Source organism: Vulpes vulpes, chromosome 2 (assembly GCF_048418805.1).
Source record: "Vulpes vulpes isolate BD-2025 chromosome 2, VulVul3, whole genome shotgun sequence".
Lineage (NCBI taxonomy): Eukaryota > Metazoa > Chordata > Mammalia > Carnivora > Canidae > Vulpes > Vulpes vulpes.
In genome coordinates this window covers 42,641,051-42,657,378 of record NC_132781.1, presented here as the reverse complement: position 1 = coordinate 42,657,378, position 16,328 = coordinate 42,641,051, and the positions used below count along the sequence as shown (strand labels likewise).

General features: G+C 46.3%; 1 protein-coding gene across 4 annotated transcripts in view; it reads left to right on the top strand.

The window, feature by feature from the left end:
* Positions 1-524: 524 nt before the first annotated feature.
* Positions 525-16,328, top strand: part of BLTP2 (bridge-like lipid transfer protein family member 2) — a 28,891-nt gene continuing 13,087 nt past the window's right edge. Inside the window, exons 1-24 of one of the 4 annotated variants that reach the window (XM_026016097.2) lie at positions 525-686; positions 1,537-1,660; positions 2,185-2,234; positions 2,526-2,673; positions 2,855-2,973; positions 3,211-3,271; positions 3,453-3,636; positions 4,172-4,295; positions 4,459-4,583; positions 5,022-5,089; positions 5,205-5,350; positions 6,660-6,778; positions 6,887-7,050; positions 7,206-7,464; positions 7,975-8,180; positions 9,783-10,875; positions 11,301-11,492; positions 11,622-11,824; positions 11,972-12,090; positions 12,212-12,432; positions 12,943-13,133; positions 13,249-13,348; positions 13,486-13,688; positions 15,521-15,815. In XM_026016097.2, coding sequence (XP_025871882.1) covers positions 622-686; positions 1,537-1,660; positions 2,185-2,234; positions 2,526-2,673; positions 2,855-2,973; positions 3,211-3,271; positions 3,453-3,636; positions 4,172-4,295; positions 4,459-4,583; positions 5,022-5,089; positions 5,205-5,350; positions 6,660-6,778; positions 6,887-7,050; positions 7,206-7,464; positions 7,975-8,180; positions 9,783-10,875; positions 11,301-11,492; positions 11,622-11,824; positions 11,972-12,090; positions 12,212-12,432; positions 12,943-13,133; positions 13,249-13,348; positions 13,486-13,688; positions 15,521-15,815 — 4,579 coding nt within the window. In that variant the 5' untranslated portion in view covers positions 525-621. The remainder of the gene's footprint in view (positions 687-1,536; positions 1,661-2,184; positions 2,235-2,525; positions 2,674-2,854; positions 2,974-3,210; positions 3,272-3,452; positions 3,637-4,171; positions 4,296-4,458; positions 4,584-5,021; positions 5,090-5,204; positions 5,351-6,659; positions 6,779-6,886; positions 7,051-7,205; positions 7,465-7,974; positions 8,181-9,782; positions 10,876-11,300; positions 11,493-11,621; positions 11,825-11,971; positions 12,091-12,211; positions 12,433-12,942; positions 13,134-13,248; positions 13,349-13,485; positions 13,689-15,520; positions 15,816-16,328) is intronic. The other 3 variants (XR_011999747.1, XR_003237601.2, XM_026016098.2) reach the window with 3 other exon arrangements.

Sequence of the window (16,328 nt, the reverse complement as noted above, 5' to 3'; positions counted from 1 at the left end):
CTTTGTGGATAGAATGAGGTGGGAATTTTAACTGATGTCCTTTAGTTCTTGGTTTCCTCCTCACTGATTTTCAGATAAGGCTCGTATGAAAGGGCAGCTGCTTCATATGACCCAGGGTTATAATAGTAGTACCCTCAGTCCGGACCCTAAGTGGCCAAGCGGACTCTATAATCACCCTAGGAAAGTGCCTTAAAAGTGGAGCGCCGCGGCCGAAATGAGACGGCGGAGTCTAGCCAGCCAGGGAACCGGCTCAGACTCGGTCTCGGGTAAGCCCCGGGCTCCGCATTTCCGGGTGCGGAAGGGTGGGTCCAGGGGCGGCGCATGAGTGTCAGCCGGCGCGAGTTCCGCCCCCCACCCCCACGGTCTCCTCTGGAGCCACGCCCCGACTTCGCGCAGGCAGCCAGTCGGCCCTGCCAGATCGCTGGCGCGGGGAGGAGTGGGGCCGGGAGACAGCTGGCTGGCTGGCGGGCTGTGGGGGGCGGGGTGCACGCGCGCCAACGCTTCCTTGTCCAGGGCCCTTCCTGTGCGTGCGGCTGGTCGGCCTGCGGCGGCGCAGAGCGGAGCGGGCGTGGGGGGGCCCCGGCAGGGCGGGGGCCGGAGCCAGGCCGGGCCGGGGCCGGGATGCCCCTGTTCTTCTCCGCGCTGTTGGCCTTGCTGTTGGTCGTGCTCAGCGCCCTGTTAGGCCGGTGAGGGGATCCCGGCCACAGCGGCCGGGGACTGAGGAAGCAAGAGATTGAGGAGGGGGTGCTCGCCTGAAAAGCGCGCGGAGGGGAAGGGGGCTGGAGTGGACGGTGCGCGGGCGGCGGGGGGGGGAGGGCCCGACGGGGGCCGCGGAAGGGGCGCGCGGAGGGCTGGAGCGGGGGCGTACGGCCCGAGCTGGCAGCTAGAAACTGGGAGTAGGGGAGACTGAGAGCGGGCGAGGCCTGAGGGGATGCTGAGCCTGGGAGCTGAATAGGTGTGTGAAGAGGGGCCCGGCTTGGCTTGGTGGTCTCCCTTTCCCCCCGTCACTCGCCCCTGGGTGTCCCCGTCACCAAGCGCGGAGGGCACCTGCAGCCTCGCCCGAGGCGGAACAGGTCTGGCTACCCAGGGGAGAGTGGCGTTTGAGCCGGCCGGGTGTGACCCACAGTGCCTTCTCGCTGACACCTGTCTGGAGAGCGGAGACAGAGACCCCGTGGGGGAGTGTGTGATGATGGCACATCTGACACAGGGCTGCCTGTATTTCCACTCCTCTTCGGGCCTCTTCTTTCTTCCTCTGGCGTTCCTAAGGATTGCAAGGATTGCTTTATTTGTCCCCGACTTAGGAAGTGGGCTGTAGTTTGTCTGATTTCATCCGGGTGGAGGAGGATTCTCCAGGGCTAGGTGGGGTCTTGATCTTTGTGGCTGAGTGTGACAATGTTGTTTTGGGAGACCAGAGAGTTGCCCAGTAGATCCAGCTTTAGGACATGACCTTTTTGCGAGGCGTTTTAGGACCAGGAAGGGGTGAGGACAACCAACATTGGGAGAGGGTCCTGTGGACTTACAGGGATTTTTCTGCAGGTGGTTTGTGGTCCGGTTGGTCACCAAGTGGTGTCAGCGAAAGCTGCAGGCGGAGCTAAAGATTGGCTCCTTTTTTTGGATCCAGAATGTCAGCCTTAAGTTTCAGCAACACCAGCAAACTGTGGTGAGTCTTGGGGAACTCCCTGGGTATGTATGTGGAGTGGACTCAGCTAAATTTTAACTTTTTATTTCTTTTTTTCCTAAAATTCTGGGTGGCTTTCCTAGTCAACCCAGCCTTGTCACCTCTTTGTCAAGATGATCTTAGAGTGAGTTTGGAAACACTGGGACTGATGCAAGTTGTTGAGTTAAAAATGCTTATAAGGCACAGAGTGTTCAGGGTATGTATAGTAAGAAAGATACAGAACTAAGCACAGAAAAAAGATAATAGGAAATAGAAAAGCTTACTGTTCTAATTTAAGAGAAGAAATAGCAACATAGTCATGAAAGAGAAATACTAAGCAAGTTCAATCAGTGTCATTGTCAGGAGCAGATACAGTGCTGAGGAGAGAAGTTGGTGGAAATAGAGTGGAGAATATTTAGTGGAGGGGCTATCGCACTTCCTCCTCTTCTTGCAACCTTTCCTGGCTTCAGGCTGCTCATGGCTTACCTAGCACCTAGTGTACAAAGCTTTCTTCTCCACTGTTTTAGGAAATTGATAGCCTGTGGATTTCCAGCAAACTCCTTAGCCATGATCTGCCGTGAGTACCCTATATCCTCACTCTTCTCTTGTGGAATATTTTGGGATTGGGGTTCGCAGAATGTCATTCTACGGAGGCCTCACAGCTCAAGGAGGGGGCTGGGGTTTTGCTGATATCTCTCAGTTAGCCTGGAAGCTATTATTTTGTGAGACAGATATTGACAACTATGAGACTGTTCTCCGTGATTTGAGTTACATTTTTACAGAGGATGGGAGAGTGGATGTGACGGAGGGGTGGAGACTGCTAGGGAAGGGCTGGACCTGATGGCAGTGAGATTTCTCTTCTGGGCAGACGCTATGTGGCATTGTGCTTTGGAGAAGTACGTATCAGGACGGACCTACAGAAGGTTTCTGGCCTTTTTGCCCCATTTTCCCAAAGCACTGGGGTACATCAAAAGGAACTGTCCTTCAGTCCATCCTTACTGAAGATCTTCTGTCAGGTGAGATACTTCTCCCACTTTCCTGGACTATATAGTAGGGATGGCTGGCTGTAGAGTCATAGGTGGATTTTTATACTGTTTTGGGAACATAATACCAAGAGATGCATGCTTCTTATTCTTTGTCTACTGGAAAGGAATATCAGTGCCTTGACATTAATGATTATTCTTTGCTTCTTTCTAGCTATTTTCCATTCATGTAGATTCTATAAACATCATGGTTCTCAAGGTGGCTACTTCTGAGTCTTTGTGGCACATTCAAATCAGAGAAAGCAGCTTTCTTTTGGATTGTGATGGGAAAAGGTAACCATTGGGTAGAAGAGGGTCGGGTAGTCCCATTCTTGCCTTACAGTTGTTTCAGGGTGGGTGGATGTCAGGGTTTTCTTATTAAGCTGTCAAGTTCTCATTATGTAGCAATTTGAGGAGAGGCTAAGATTAGGTACTTCTATTTGCTTTGTTCCTTTCAGCCAGTAAAACTTGACTGAAATTAAACAGTGAGGAAAGGGGCCAGCTGCTCTTAATTTTTTTTTCCTTTCCCAGGCTGAAATGTGAGGTTGGCCTAAATCAGATCAACAGCAAAGTTCTAAAGAGTGGCCAATTGGTGAGTATGCCCTGGTCATTTAGATGCCTTATTTCTGGGCATAAGATATGAAGGAGCTTACATTCTAGATTCCATGTTCTTAAGGGGGGAAGTGTCTCTCAAGGTGGTGGTCTAGACTGAATTTTGGCCCATAACCCCCAGACTCCCTACATCACCTTAGAGGCTTTTATCCTCCCTGCAGGAGGACACCTGCTTAGCGGAGCTCTCACTGGCCCTAAAGTTGTGTCTAGAGGTGGGCATCAGCAGTCGGCAACTGAAGGCCATTACTGTGGATATGTGGACACTCCATGCTGAACTGCATGAAGGCCTTTTTCATAGTCAGCTGCTACGCCAGGGCCCAAGCCTGGCACCCAAACCTTGTTCAGGTAAAGACCTGGTCAGTAAGTTTTGCTGCCCTGTTCGATTATTCTGGAAGTACATAAAAATAGGGGTCTCACTATTCATTAGATGTGATTTGTTAGCATGACCTTTGATCCTGAGGATAGTTAAAGGAAATAGGGCATTTACTTGTCATGAATTAGATTTGTAGTATTAGTCTTACATATGGTCTCTCTAAATTCTCAGCATTTCACAAACAAGAAAACAGAAGCCCAGGAAGAGCAGCTACGTGACTTGACTGAGGTCATAGAGCTAGTCAGTAGTAAAAATGGGACATCAATTACTTTGCTCTGAAGTCCATATTCTTTCCGTTATATTAACCTCTCCCTACTGTTTTTTAGATTCTGGGAAAGGAAGTACACCAGGTGACTGGATCTCTGGGATATTTGCTTTGTGGCCTAAGATTGGGCATTTGGTTAGCCTACTTTATGTGGGAAGATTTGGCCAAAGAGGATAGGGTATTCTGGGGACTTGAATGTGTTAAGGATTGATGGCTCTTGTGTTATTCACTCATGTTTTCAGAAGTGACAGAGAACTTGGCTGAGCCAACTTTGCCTGGCCTGTACCTCCTTCAGCAGCTGCCAGATCAGGTCAAGGTGAAAATGGAGATCACAAGTGTGGTGCTGTCCATGAATAGTCAAAAGAGGTAGGATCTCTCCTGACACAGAAGTGTGGAGAGTGATATGCTCTATATGCTCAGGTCTTTGTAACTAGCTTAGTAGCTGCACTGCACTGAGCTTGTCTGTGGGAGAAAGGGAGTAAGAATGACATTCCATGCATTCCTGAGCCAGAGTCTGTCTCTGGTCCAGGCACCTGAATTGGACACTGAAGCTGTTGCATTTCCTGTACCACCGTGATGAGGATCAGCTGCCTCTTCGAAGCTTCACAGCAAACTCGGATTTGGCACAGATGAGCACTGAACTCGTACTAAAAGGTTCATGGGTGGGGATGTTGGTACCGAGATGATTAGACACTCTCTCCCATGCTCCATTTGGCCTTCTTTTTTTTTTTTTTTTTTTTTTTTTTAAAGATTTTATTTATTATTTATTTGAGAGAGAGAGAGGCAGAGACACAGGCAGGGGGAGAAGCAGGCACCATGCAGGGAGCCCGACATGGGACTCGATCCCTTATCTCCAGGATCACACCCTGGGCCAAAGGCAAGCTTTACACCGCTGAGCCACCCGGGCTGCCCTCCATTTGGCCTTCTTAATTTAATATCAGTGTAATTGGGGATGGAGAGGAGGGAACATACTGAGAGAATATAGCCCCAACTCATGAGTTTTGGTGACAGTCTGTTCAGTCTGCTTGCCTGCCTCTAGTTTGCCTTCTGTTTTCCCAGTGTTCTTCTCTGATCTGCTCTTTGCCCTCACAGATGGGTTGTTGCTGTCCCAGAGCCGCCAGCGCATTGTCTGTCTCAACTCCCTCAAGGCTATTGTGCAGGTATGATGACTGTGATACCAAGAATCATTCCTTTCTCTGCTTTCTCCTTGTATCATTGCATTGTGAGTTAATGGGATAAAACCCAAGCCGACAGTTCTGGTGTTCTTATTTCCAGGTGACCACTATTGACCTTTCAGCCTCCCTGGTTTTGAATACTTGTATTATTCATTACCGGCACCAGGAATTCTCTCACTGGCTGCACATGCTAGCACTGGAGACCCAAGGGTCTAGCTCATCTGTTTTTAAACAAAGAAAAAAAAGGTCAGTGTAATCCTTTTAGCCACCATCTTATCAGGTAGATTCCCAGATTCTTTTGGATTAAAGTGGCATATTGTGTTAAATATGTATTTGGTTACTTCAATAGCAATTCTTTTTTATTTTATTTTATTTTATTTTATTTTTTTGAAAGAGAGCGAGTGAGCATGGGAGTGGGAGGGGCAAAGGGAGAGGAAGAGAGAGAACCCCAAGCAGGCTCCAAGCCCAACTTGGGGCTTGATCCTGTGACCCTGAGATCACAAACTGAGCTGAAATCAAGAGTTGGGTGCTTGGGCAGCCCTGGTGGCTCAGCAGTTTAGCACTGCCTTCAGCCCAGGGTATGATCCTGGAGAGCCAGGATCGAGTCCCATGTCAGGCTCCCTGCATGAGGCCTGCTTCTCCCTCTGCCTGTGTCTCTGCCTCTATCTCTCTCTGTGTCTTTCATAAATAAATAAAATCTTAAAAATTATATATAAATAAAGAGGCAAACAAGAATTACCAGGGTGTGAGGCTCTGGGATACCTGCCTCTCTTAAAAAAAAAAAAAAAAAAAAAAAGTTGGGTGCTTAACTGACTGAGCCACCCAGGTGCCCTAATAGCATTTCTATTTGATATATTTTCCCCATTAAACTAGATTTTTTGACAGTATGATGAAGTCTTTTTTGTTTTTATGTTCTCAGTGCCAGCATAGTGCCTTATTATACAAAATATATAATTGTTACATTGAGTTTAAGTGATCCACAATATCTTGTCTGCTTTAGATTATCAGGTGATATATCAACCGTGTCATCTCTCTGTGCATTTGTTGCGTAAACAACTTAAAGTTAATAATGACTTGGAAGCAGTGTTCCTTTGTTGTATTAGGTTGAATCATATGATCTACTGATGTTGATATTTGACTTATGAAATGGTAATCTCATATGGTTCTATTTAATATCTTTCTTGAATTCCTGCAAATTACCATTGGGAATGGCAAACTGATGAATTTGGTCTTAGTTGCATTCCATCTTAAGCATCACAACAAAATTTTTTTTTTTTTTTAAGATTTTATTTATTCGTGAGAGACACAGAGAGAGAGGCAGAGACACAGGCAGAGGGAGAAACAGGCTTCATGCAAGATGCCCGATGCAGAACTTGATCCTGGGACCCTGGGATCATGCCCTGAGCCAAAGGCAGATGTTCAACTGCTGAGCCACCCAGGTGTCTCAGAATCACAGCAAAATTTACCCTGACTTTTGAGAGCTTCACGTACCTGTTCCGTAATAGGAAGCTGCAGTTCTTTCTTTATTGAACAATAATGTTTTGTCCTTATGCAGAACCTTCCCCCAAATCCTGGCTCCCATCATCTTTAGCACCTCCATCTCCAATGTCAATGTTTCTGTTCAGCTTGGTGATACACCACCCTTTGCCTTGGGATTCAATTCTATCTCTCTAGGTAAGACTTTGGGATGGAAAAGGAACAAGAATCTGTCCATTAGTGAAGCTAGGCCCAATTGATGTTTACAGTGGCTCCATAGAAGTCTTTCTTACCTTCTTTGTTCAGATTACCAACACCTGAGGCCACAAAGTATCCATCAGCGGGGTGTCCTAACTGTGGACCATCTCTGCTGGAGGGTGGGCAGTGACTCCCACATTCAGCGAGCACCCCACCCACCCAATATGCATGTTTGGGGTGAGGCACTTGTCCTGGACTCCTTCACACTACAGGTAGGTGGGGACTTTGATGAACGGAGCCCATATGGTTTCCTTGTCCTGCCATGCTTTAGTGCACGGAGCATCTTTTTGGCAGAAGATGATGCATTAGGGTGTTATAGAACTGTGTCTGCATGCTTCTAAGGGGGTTCCCTCTGCTTCTTTTCTAGGGTAGCTATAACCAGCCTTTGGGCCTGTCTAGTACCCAGTCAGATACCCTCTTTCTGGATTGTACCATCCGAGGACTGCAGGTAGAAGCATCAGATACCTGTGCCCAATGTCTCTCTCGCATTTTATCCTTGATGGACACACAGTCTGGGAAGTCAGCTGTCTCTAGAGAATCTTCATTTGGGGAATCTGTGTCATTGCTGTGGAAGGTAGACTTGAAGGTGGAGGACATGAACTTGTTCACCCTTTCTGCCCTGATTGGTAAGTGGGACAGGGAGTCTATACCTAAGTGGGTAGTTTGTGACCTAAACATATTATGCTAGTTCAGTATGCTCCCTTCTTATTTAATGAAGCTGATTATTTGAATTTTTTCTAATTTAAAGGCATGAGATGCTAGAAGGTTTAACATAACTGTTGGGTTTCTTGAAATTTCTTAGAGGCTTATAGAAGATATTACTAAGCAAGATTTATTAAAAAAAAAAAAAAAAAAGCCTTGATAGTTGGTCAAGAAACTGAGATGTGTAGTTTTTTTATTTCCATGTGTGTTTAGTTCTAGAAACGGATTTATCTCTTTGTAGGCATTAGAGAGCTTCTTTGATTTAGGTAGGTTAAGATAGAAAAGGAAAAATTTCCCTGAAATATGAGGAATGAACTTAGGGGTAGGTATAGGAAATAAAGAAAACTAGAATGAATGGAATGAGTAAGAAAGGAGAGTGAGGGCTGAAGTTGCCAGAGCTGAGAGCCAATGCTAATGTGGTTTCTGGATGTTAGGTGCTTCAGAGGTCCGACTAGACACACTGACCATCCTGGGAAGTGCTGAAACCTCCACTGTGGGTGTCCAGGGACTTGTGCTTGCCCTAGTGAAGTCAGTCACAGAGAAGATGCAGCCCTGCTGTAAAGCTCCTGACATCCCCACTCCCGTGCTCAGTCTCTCCATGCTCTCCATCACCTATCACAGCAGCATCCGCTCTCTGGAGGTAAAGCTTCTATGGGGAGGTGAAGTCAGATTGGTTTTTTCCTAGGCTAAAGAGCATTTCCCAGCCTTCTGAGTTTGTTGTGAAACATTTATAAGAAATATGATACCTTGTGTTCTTTTTGGCCGGGCTTGTTCTGTACATTTTTAACTCTTTATGGAATGTAAAATATACACAGAACTAAGGAGGATATTTGAACTTGTATGTAGCCATACCCAGCTTCAGTAATTACCAATTATGACCAGTTTGTTTCAGTTCTATGACCCACCAGTCGCCCCTGCCTCCTGCTCTGGGATTATTTTGAGGCAGATATATACCAGACATATAATTTCAACCCTAAATATTTCAGCATATATCTGAAAAATAAGGGGCTTTTTTTTTTCTGGTGTTATTTCGCTGAAGCACACAGCACATTAAAAGGCTGGAAGGGAAGGGTGCCTGGTGGGTTTACTTTGTGGAATGTGTGACTCTTGATCTTGGGGTTGAAAGTTTGAGCCCCACGTTGGGTGTAAAGATTACTTAAATATAAAATTAAAAAAAAAAAAGTCTGAAAGGGAACTGAAAATGGAGACCCTGGCAAGTTTTAAGAGGCTTTTCAAGATCTTTCTCCTCAGGGTACCAGGTGGATATGGGACCCTCTTAGGAGGGGAATGGAATATCTTTCTAATTGTCTTACTTCAGCTTCCTTTGGAAACTGAGGAGTTGTCTTTTCAGAGGCTGGAGCTCAAAGGCATTTTTCTGTTCTGCGATTTAAATTTTCTTTGTGTAACTATTCAGGATTGATTTCGTTTTTCAAGCTTACAAAGATTCCCTTCTTTGAAGCATAATTTCGTATGAGTCAATTGCTGTATTGACTTGTGTGGTCAGTTCTTTTTATACTTTTATTTAAGAATTAAGTCAGGGAAAAAAAAAAAGAATTAAGTCAGGGGTACCTGGCTAGCTCCATTGGTTGAGTGTCTGACCTTTTAGCTCAGGTTGTGATCTCATGGGATTGAGCCCCATGTCAGGCTCTGCACTCAGTGTGGAGTCTGCTTCAGATTCTTTCTCCCTCTCCTGCCCCTTCCTGCTCATGTGCACCCTCTCTCTCTCTCCCTAAAATGAATAAATAAAATCTTTTTAAAAAAAGTATTAAATCAAAATGCAATTAATGCATAAAACATTTTTAAATTGATTGTTGCAGTGGTTATTATCCAGAACATGGCCATTATAGAAAGGTATTTCATGAACAGAAACAAAAAGCCACATGACTTAATAAGTATTTGCTGTATATAATTCATATCCTGTGGTAGATATTAAGAATCAACACACGTGGCCTCTACTCTCAGATAATTTAAAATCCAGTTGGGAACTCAAAAGTGTAAGTGCTCTTACATATAAATAAGACCTGAAAAAAAAACCCAAAAACAAAACAAGTAAGAACTATTAGTTCTGTATATTCATGCTAGGGAAACAAGGCAAGGGAGTAATTAATGTAGTTACTCAGGAAATGCTTCTGAATGGAAATGGTTCTTCACCCAGGTGTGCATCTACATAATAATAATCCCAGCCATCTCTCCTGTTTTGGGATATTGTAACTGACAGATCTTTTTCTCTTGTTCCCTGAAGGTTCAGTGTGGTACAGGGCTGACCTTACTTTGGAGCCCGCCAGATCACATGTACCTGTATCAGCATGTCCTGGCTACCCTACATTGCCGAGACCTACTAAGAGCCACTCTGTTTCCCGAGTCTATTCCATTCCTTGCACTAGAGACTCCAGAGACTGTGTCTGAACTGGAAGGCCTTCTCCCTGAGCCATCTCCTCCAAAGCGGCTACTAAACCTAACACTAGAGGTGAACACAGCTAAGCTGACAGCTTTTGTAGCTGAGGACAAGTTCATTACCCTGGCTGCAGAGAGTGTGTCACTGAGCCGGCATGGGGGTTCACTACAGGCTTACTGCCCGGAGCTGGCTGCTGGCTTTGATGGTAATAGCATCTTCAACTTTAAGGAAGTGGAGGTACAGCTGTTACCTGAACTGGAGGAGATGATCCTCCACCGGAACCCTTTCCCTGTGCTGCAGACCCTCCGGAATCGTGTTTGGCTTCTCTCCTTGGGCTCAGTCTCGGTGGAGTTTCCTTATCAGTATGATTTCTCTCGAACTCTGGATGAGGCTGTGGGAGTTCAGAAGTGGCTGAAGGGGTTGCATCGAGGAACTCATGCTCAGGCTTCTCCAAGCCCTGTCCCACTCCCACCTGATCTACTCCTAAAGGTTCAGCACTTCTCATGGGTTTTCCTTGATGACATTTTTGAGGTGAAACTTCGTGATAACTATGAACTAATGAAGGATGAAAGTAAGGAGAGTGCCAAAAGGCTGCAGTTGCTGGATGCCAAGGTGGCTGCCCTTCGGAAGCAACATGGGGAGTTATTGCCAGCCCGTAAGATTGAGGAGCTCTATGCCTCTTTGGAACATAAAAACATTGAAATTTACATTCAGCGCTCCCGTCGTCTCTATGGCAACACACCTATGCGCCGGGCACTGCTCACTTGGAGCGTGGCAGGGCTAGAGCTGGTAGCTCTGGCAGATGCCTCCTTCCATGGGCCTGAGCGTGTGGTAGAGCAAGTTCAGGAGCTTGATCCAGGCAGCCCTTTTCCTGCTGAAGGAGTAGATCTTGTCATTCAGTGGTGTCGTATGCTCAAGTGCAGTGTTAAGACGTTTTTGGGTAAGTAGTACTTGCTTATTTGCAGAGAGTGGTGTTTGCCCTCAGAGCTTCAGAAAACTCTTTGAGTGACTACAGAGGAGTTCAGTTATATTGGGAACTGTGGTGGTTTTTGGATGAGTGGAGTGGGAGGTGGGCCCCTCTTCCTTTCTTTCTTCCAGAATTTCACCCTGAAATTGCTTGGCTACTGTAAAGGACAATTACCATAGTCATCTTCAGGGTTAGTGTGTCTCTTGGGTCTTGGTTTTATTCCCCTCACCATCTGCTCAGTGTCTCCATGACCTTTTCCAGCTTTTCTTCCAATTGCCAGATCTTGTTTTCTCAGTTGACCTTGTTAAATAGATGGGTAAAAGTAGTGGCAGGGAATGCTCGAGGCATGTTGAGACAGTCCTCTGAATAGCCAGCATATATCCTCCCTGTAATAACAGTTCGGATAAGAGATTATCCCCGGTACCTGTTTGAGATACGTGACTGGCGGCTGATGGGTCGACTTGTGGGCACCGAACAGAGTGGTCAGCCTTGCTCCCGGCGGCGTCAAATCTTGCACTTGGGGCTTCCATGGGGTAACGTGGCAGTAGAGAGGAACATGCCTCCCCTCAAGTTCTACCACGACTTCCGCTGTGAGTAGAGGAGGGCAGTTGGTTTGGCCGGGGGATGTTGTGATGGCTGGGATGGGAGATGAGCTGAGGCCTGTTGGAGTGAAGAAAGAAGTTGTGTAACAAGTTGTATCTTTTCCTCCTCTATCACAGCGGAAATCTTTCAGTACACAGTAGTATGGGGCCCATGCTGGGATCCAGCCTGGACACTGATTAGCCAGTCTGTGGACCTCTTGACCAAGCCTTCAGCTGACCCCAGCCCACCCTTGCCCTGGTGGGACAAGAGCCGTCTTCTGTTCCATGGGGACTGGCACATGGATATTGAACAGGCAAATCTGCACCAGTTGGCTACTGAGGTGAGAGGTTCCAGAGGAGTTGTTTTCTTATTAGGATGGTATGGTTGGGGCTTATAGCACATGGGAGGGAAGAGAGAAAGGTACTCATTTGGGAGATTTGGGTGATACTCTTACCAGATCTCACCAAATTATTGGGGGTGGTTATAGGACCCGTACAACACCACAGAAAATATGCACTGGGAGTGGAGCCACCTGTCTTTTCATTGGAAACCTGGTCAGTTTGTGTTCAGGGGTGACTTGGATGTCAACGTGAGAACAGCTTCTAAGTGAGTGAAGTGATGGGTGGGGCCTCAATAGGGTGAGGGACTCTGGTTGGAGGGAGAGGGGAAGAGCCAGAGGGTTCCAAGTGACCAGGACACTGAGGGCTGGGACTCTGTTGTGAGACAGGTATGATGACTGCTGTTTCCTTCACCTGCCTGACCTCTGCATGACACTGGACCTGCAATGGCTGTGCCATGGGAACCCCCATGATCACCACAGTGTCACTCTGCGGGCCCCAGAGTTTCTGCCAGAGGTGCCCTTGGGCCAGCTCCATGACTCCTACCGGGCATTCCGCTCTGAGAACCTCAATCTCTCCATCAAGATGGATCTGACCCGGCACAGTGGGAGTGAGGCTTGGGTCTGGGGCAGTGGGCGGAAGGGTTGGGAGGATGGGCTTAAACACCAGGGACTTCAACCTGACCCTCTAGGGAGGGGATAGGGAAAGCAAGGGAGGATTTGGATTAGGATGTTTTTTTGAGAGAGGGTTAGTGAAAACAAAGCTTAGATCTTTATTTTTTTATTATTATTATTATTTTAAGATTTTTTTATTCATGAAAGACACAGAGAGAGAAAGGCAGAGACATAGGCAGAGGGAGAAACAGACTCCAGGCAGCGAGCCCGATGTGGGACTCGATCCTGAGACCACAGATCACGCCCTGAGCCAGGGGCAGGTGCTCAACCGCTGAGCCACCCAGCGTCCCAGCTTAGATCTTTAGAAAGAAAAGGTGTTGGGGATGTTCTCTTGAGACTGAATGCTGCTTGGGTTTTCAAACCTCTAAAAGCTGAAGCTAGGGATAGATTTAACTTCATCTCTGTTTTAATCACAGCTAGGAAGTGTCTTTTCCTCTTTTTTACAGCAATATCCCAGCCCCGGATTCTGTTATATAGTAGTACCCTGCGCTGGATGCAAAACTTCTGGGCAACTTGGACTAGTGTTACAAGGCCTATCTGTAGGGGAAAGCTCTTCAATAACCTGAAACCTAGCAAGAAGAAACTTGGCCAGCACTACAAGCAGCTTTCCTATACAGCACTTTTTCCCCAGCTGCAGGTCAGGCTCTGACATCCTCAGTTCTGTTGTCCTTCTCTAGTTTTCTTGTTTTTTCTTATCTTAATCATCGCTCTGATGCCATTCATTGTTTAGAGCTAAGCTTTCTTGTTGCCAGGTGCATTATTGGGCTTCATTTGCCCAGCAACGGGGCATCCAGATTGAATGCAGTCAGGGCCATGTCTTCACTAGGGGAACTCAGCGGCTTATACCTCAAGGTAAGCTCAAAGACTGCCGTTATTTCTCCTATCCTCGTCCTTGCCCTCTTCACCCTTCTCCTTTCTCTTCCCTCTTTCTGTTCCACACTATTTTTCTGTACTGATCCTCATGGCCTCTGTATGCTTCCTTTTCTCAGCAGGCACAGTGATGCGGCGCCTCATCTCTGACTGGAGTGTGACCCAGATGGTTAGTGACCTAAGTCAGGTGACTGTTCACCTGATGGCTTCGCCCACTGAAGAGAATGCTGATCACTGCCTTGATCCCTTGGTAACAAAGACCCACCTACTGAGCCTGTCCTCCCTCACCTACCAGCGGCATAGTAATCGCACAGCTGAGGAGGTACCACCTGATGCAGTCTCTTTACTAGCTTTTTTGTATCAGTAGGTGTCTTAGTTTGCTCAGGCTGCCATAACAAAATACCAAAGAATGCATGGCTTAAACAACAGAAATTTATTTCTCACAGTTCTGGAGGCTGGCAAGTCTAAGATTAAGGTGCCAGCAGAGTCATATTCTGGTGAGGGTTCTTTTCCTGGGTTGTAGACAGTTGCCTTTGCTTTGTCCTCACAAGGCAGGAAAACAAAGAGTATGCTCTCTGGTGTCTCTTCTTATAAGGGCACTAATCCCATCATAAGAGCCCTACCCTTGTAACCTCATATAAACCTAATTACCTCCCAAAAGCCACATCTCCAAATATTATCACATTGGGGATTATGGTCTTTTCCTTTAAAAAAAAAAGATTTTATTTATTCATGAGAGGCATTAAGAGAGTCAGAGACACAGGCAGAGGGAGAAGCAGGCTTCATGCAGGGAGCCTGATGTAGGACTTCATCCTGGGACTCTGGGATCACGCCCTGAGCCGAAGGCAGACGCTCAACCACCCAGGCATCCTGGGGATTATGATCTTAACATATGAATTTTGGCTGGCAGAACAATTCAGTCTATAGCAGTAGGTTTCAGGCTAAGTTCCGGGTAACGTTTCTAACTATATTCCAAGCATATGTATCATTACTATATGATGAACTCACTGTCAGCTGTACCAGTTGTCCCTCTTTTTGAAAAATTTTTTTTTCGGGCAGCCCGGGTGTCTCAGCAGTTTAGCGCTGCCTTCAGCCCAGGGTGTGGTCCTGGAGACCTGGGATCGAGTCCCATGTCAGGCTCCCTGCATGGAGCCTGCTTCTCCCTCTGCCTATGTCTGTGCCTCTCTCTCTCTCTCTCTCTCTCTCTCTCTCTCTCTCTCTGTGTGACGCTCATGAATAAATAAATCTTTAAAAAAAAAAAAGAAAATTCCTTTTCTCCCTCACCTTCTAAACATAGTCTCTTGCCCTTCAGGAAACTGAGTAAAACTTATTTCCTAGCACCTTATTTGATGTCTTTTTTTCCCCCAATTAAGGAAAGATTTTATGTTGAAATAATCTTTCTTCTTTCTTCTTCCTCCTTCTTCCTTCTTTTTCCTTCTTCTTCTTCTTCTTCTTCTTTTTTTTTTTTTTGATTAAGTAGGCTTCATGCCCAAGGTGGGGCTTGGACTCATGACTCCAAGATCAAGAGTCAAATGTTCAACCGACTGAGCCAGCTAGGTTACCCATATGTTGAAATTTTCTGAATCATGTAAAATACGGTGGATATAGTCTGAGTGTAATCTAATGCACTTTTTTTTTTTAAAGATTTTATTTATTCATGAGAGAGAGAGAGGCAGAGACACAGGCAGAGGGAGCAGGCTTCATGCAGGGAGCCCAAGGTGGGACTTGATCCTAGGTCTCCAGGATCATGCCGTTGGGTGAAGCGCTAAACCACTGAGCCACCCGGGCTGCCCTCTAGTGCACATATTAAGACCACTTAGGTTTTTCTTTCTCCAGGGTCTTCTTGTCTCTCCCAGAACAGATTTCTTTCTTTTTTCTTTTTTTTCTTTGGGGAAGAGGGAGCAGAAGGAGAGGGAGAGAGAGAATCTTAAGCAGGTTCCATGCCCAGTGCAGAACCCAACTTTGGGCTCAGTCCCCTTTGATATCATGACCTAAGCTAAAATCAAGAGCTGGATGCTTAACCAGCTGAACGACCCAGGTACCCCAAGAATAGATTTCTTATTCAACAAGGTGGTTTTCCTCCTCTACATTTATGGTCCAGGAACAATTGTGGGAATTTCCATGCTACCTTGTGGTTCTTTTCCTGTTTCTTAGGAGCTCTCTACTCGAGTTGGGGATCCTGCCTTTCATACACACCAACTGCACTTGGTAGATTTACGGGCTTCCTGGACAACCACAAATCGGGACATTGCCTTTGGTTTATATGATGGCTATAAAAAGGCAGCAGTACTCAAACGTAATCTCTCTACTGAGGCCCTGAAGGGGTTAAAGATTGATCCCCAGATGCCAGCTAAAAAGCCAAAGCAGAGTGTTCTGACCAGTGCCCCAACCCCGCCTCCTGTCAGCACTCCCAGCTTTAGCGGACAGCCTGATAAGGGGTCATCAGGAGGTAAGCTGGGGAAGATGAGATTTCATCGGGTTAGTTGTAGGATATGTACATGGGATTGGACAGGAATTGGGAAGGACTATCACAGATGGTTTCATCTAGGTATAGAAATGAAAGCTATTGTTTTTCCATATTAAACCACCTCACTCTTTTTTTTTTTTTTTTTTTTTTTTAAGATTTTACTTATTAGAGACAGTGCAGGAGTGGAGAGGTGGGGCAGAGGGAGAGGGAAAAGCAGACTCCTCGATGAGCAGGGAGTCCTATGTGGGCTTGATCCCAGAACCCTGGGGCCAAAGGCTGACACTTAACTGACTGAGCCACCCAGGCATCTCAGGCCCCTTCAGTCTTACATAGCAGTGATACAGAGTTATTTAAAGGGTGTGATCCTGTGGCCAAGAGAAGAGGATCATGAAGGAGTGATGGGTCAAAACAGGATGACTAAGGTAAAGAAAGGATTAAAGAATTGTTTAGTGGTTTGATGAATTAATTTGTTCAGTCAACATATATTGAGTACTT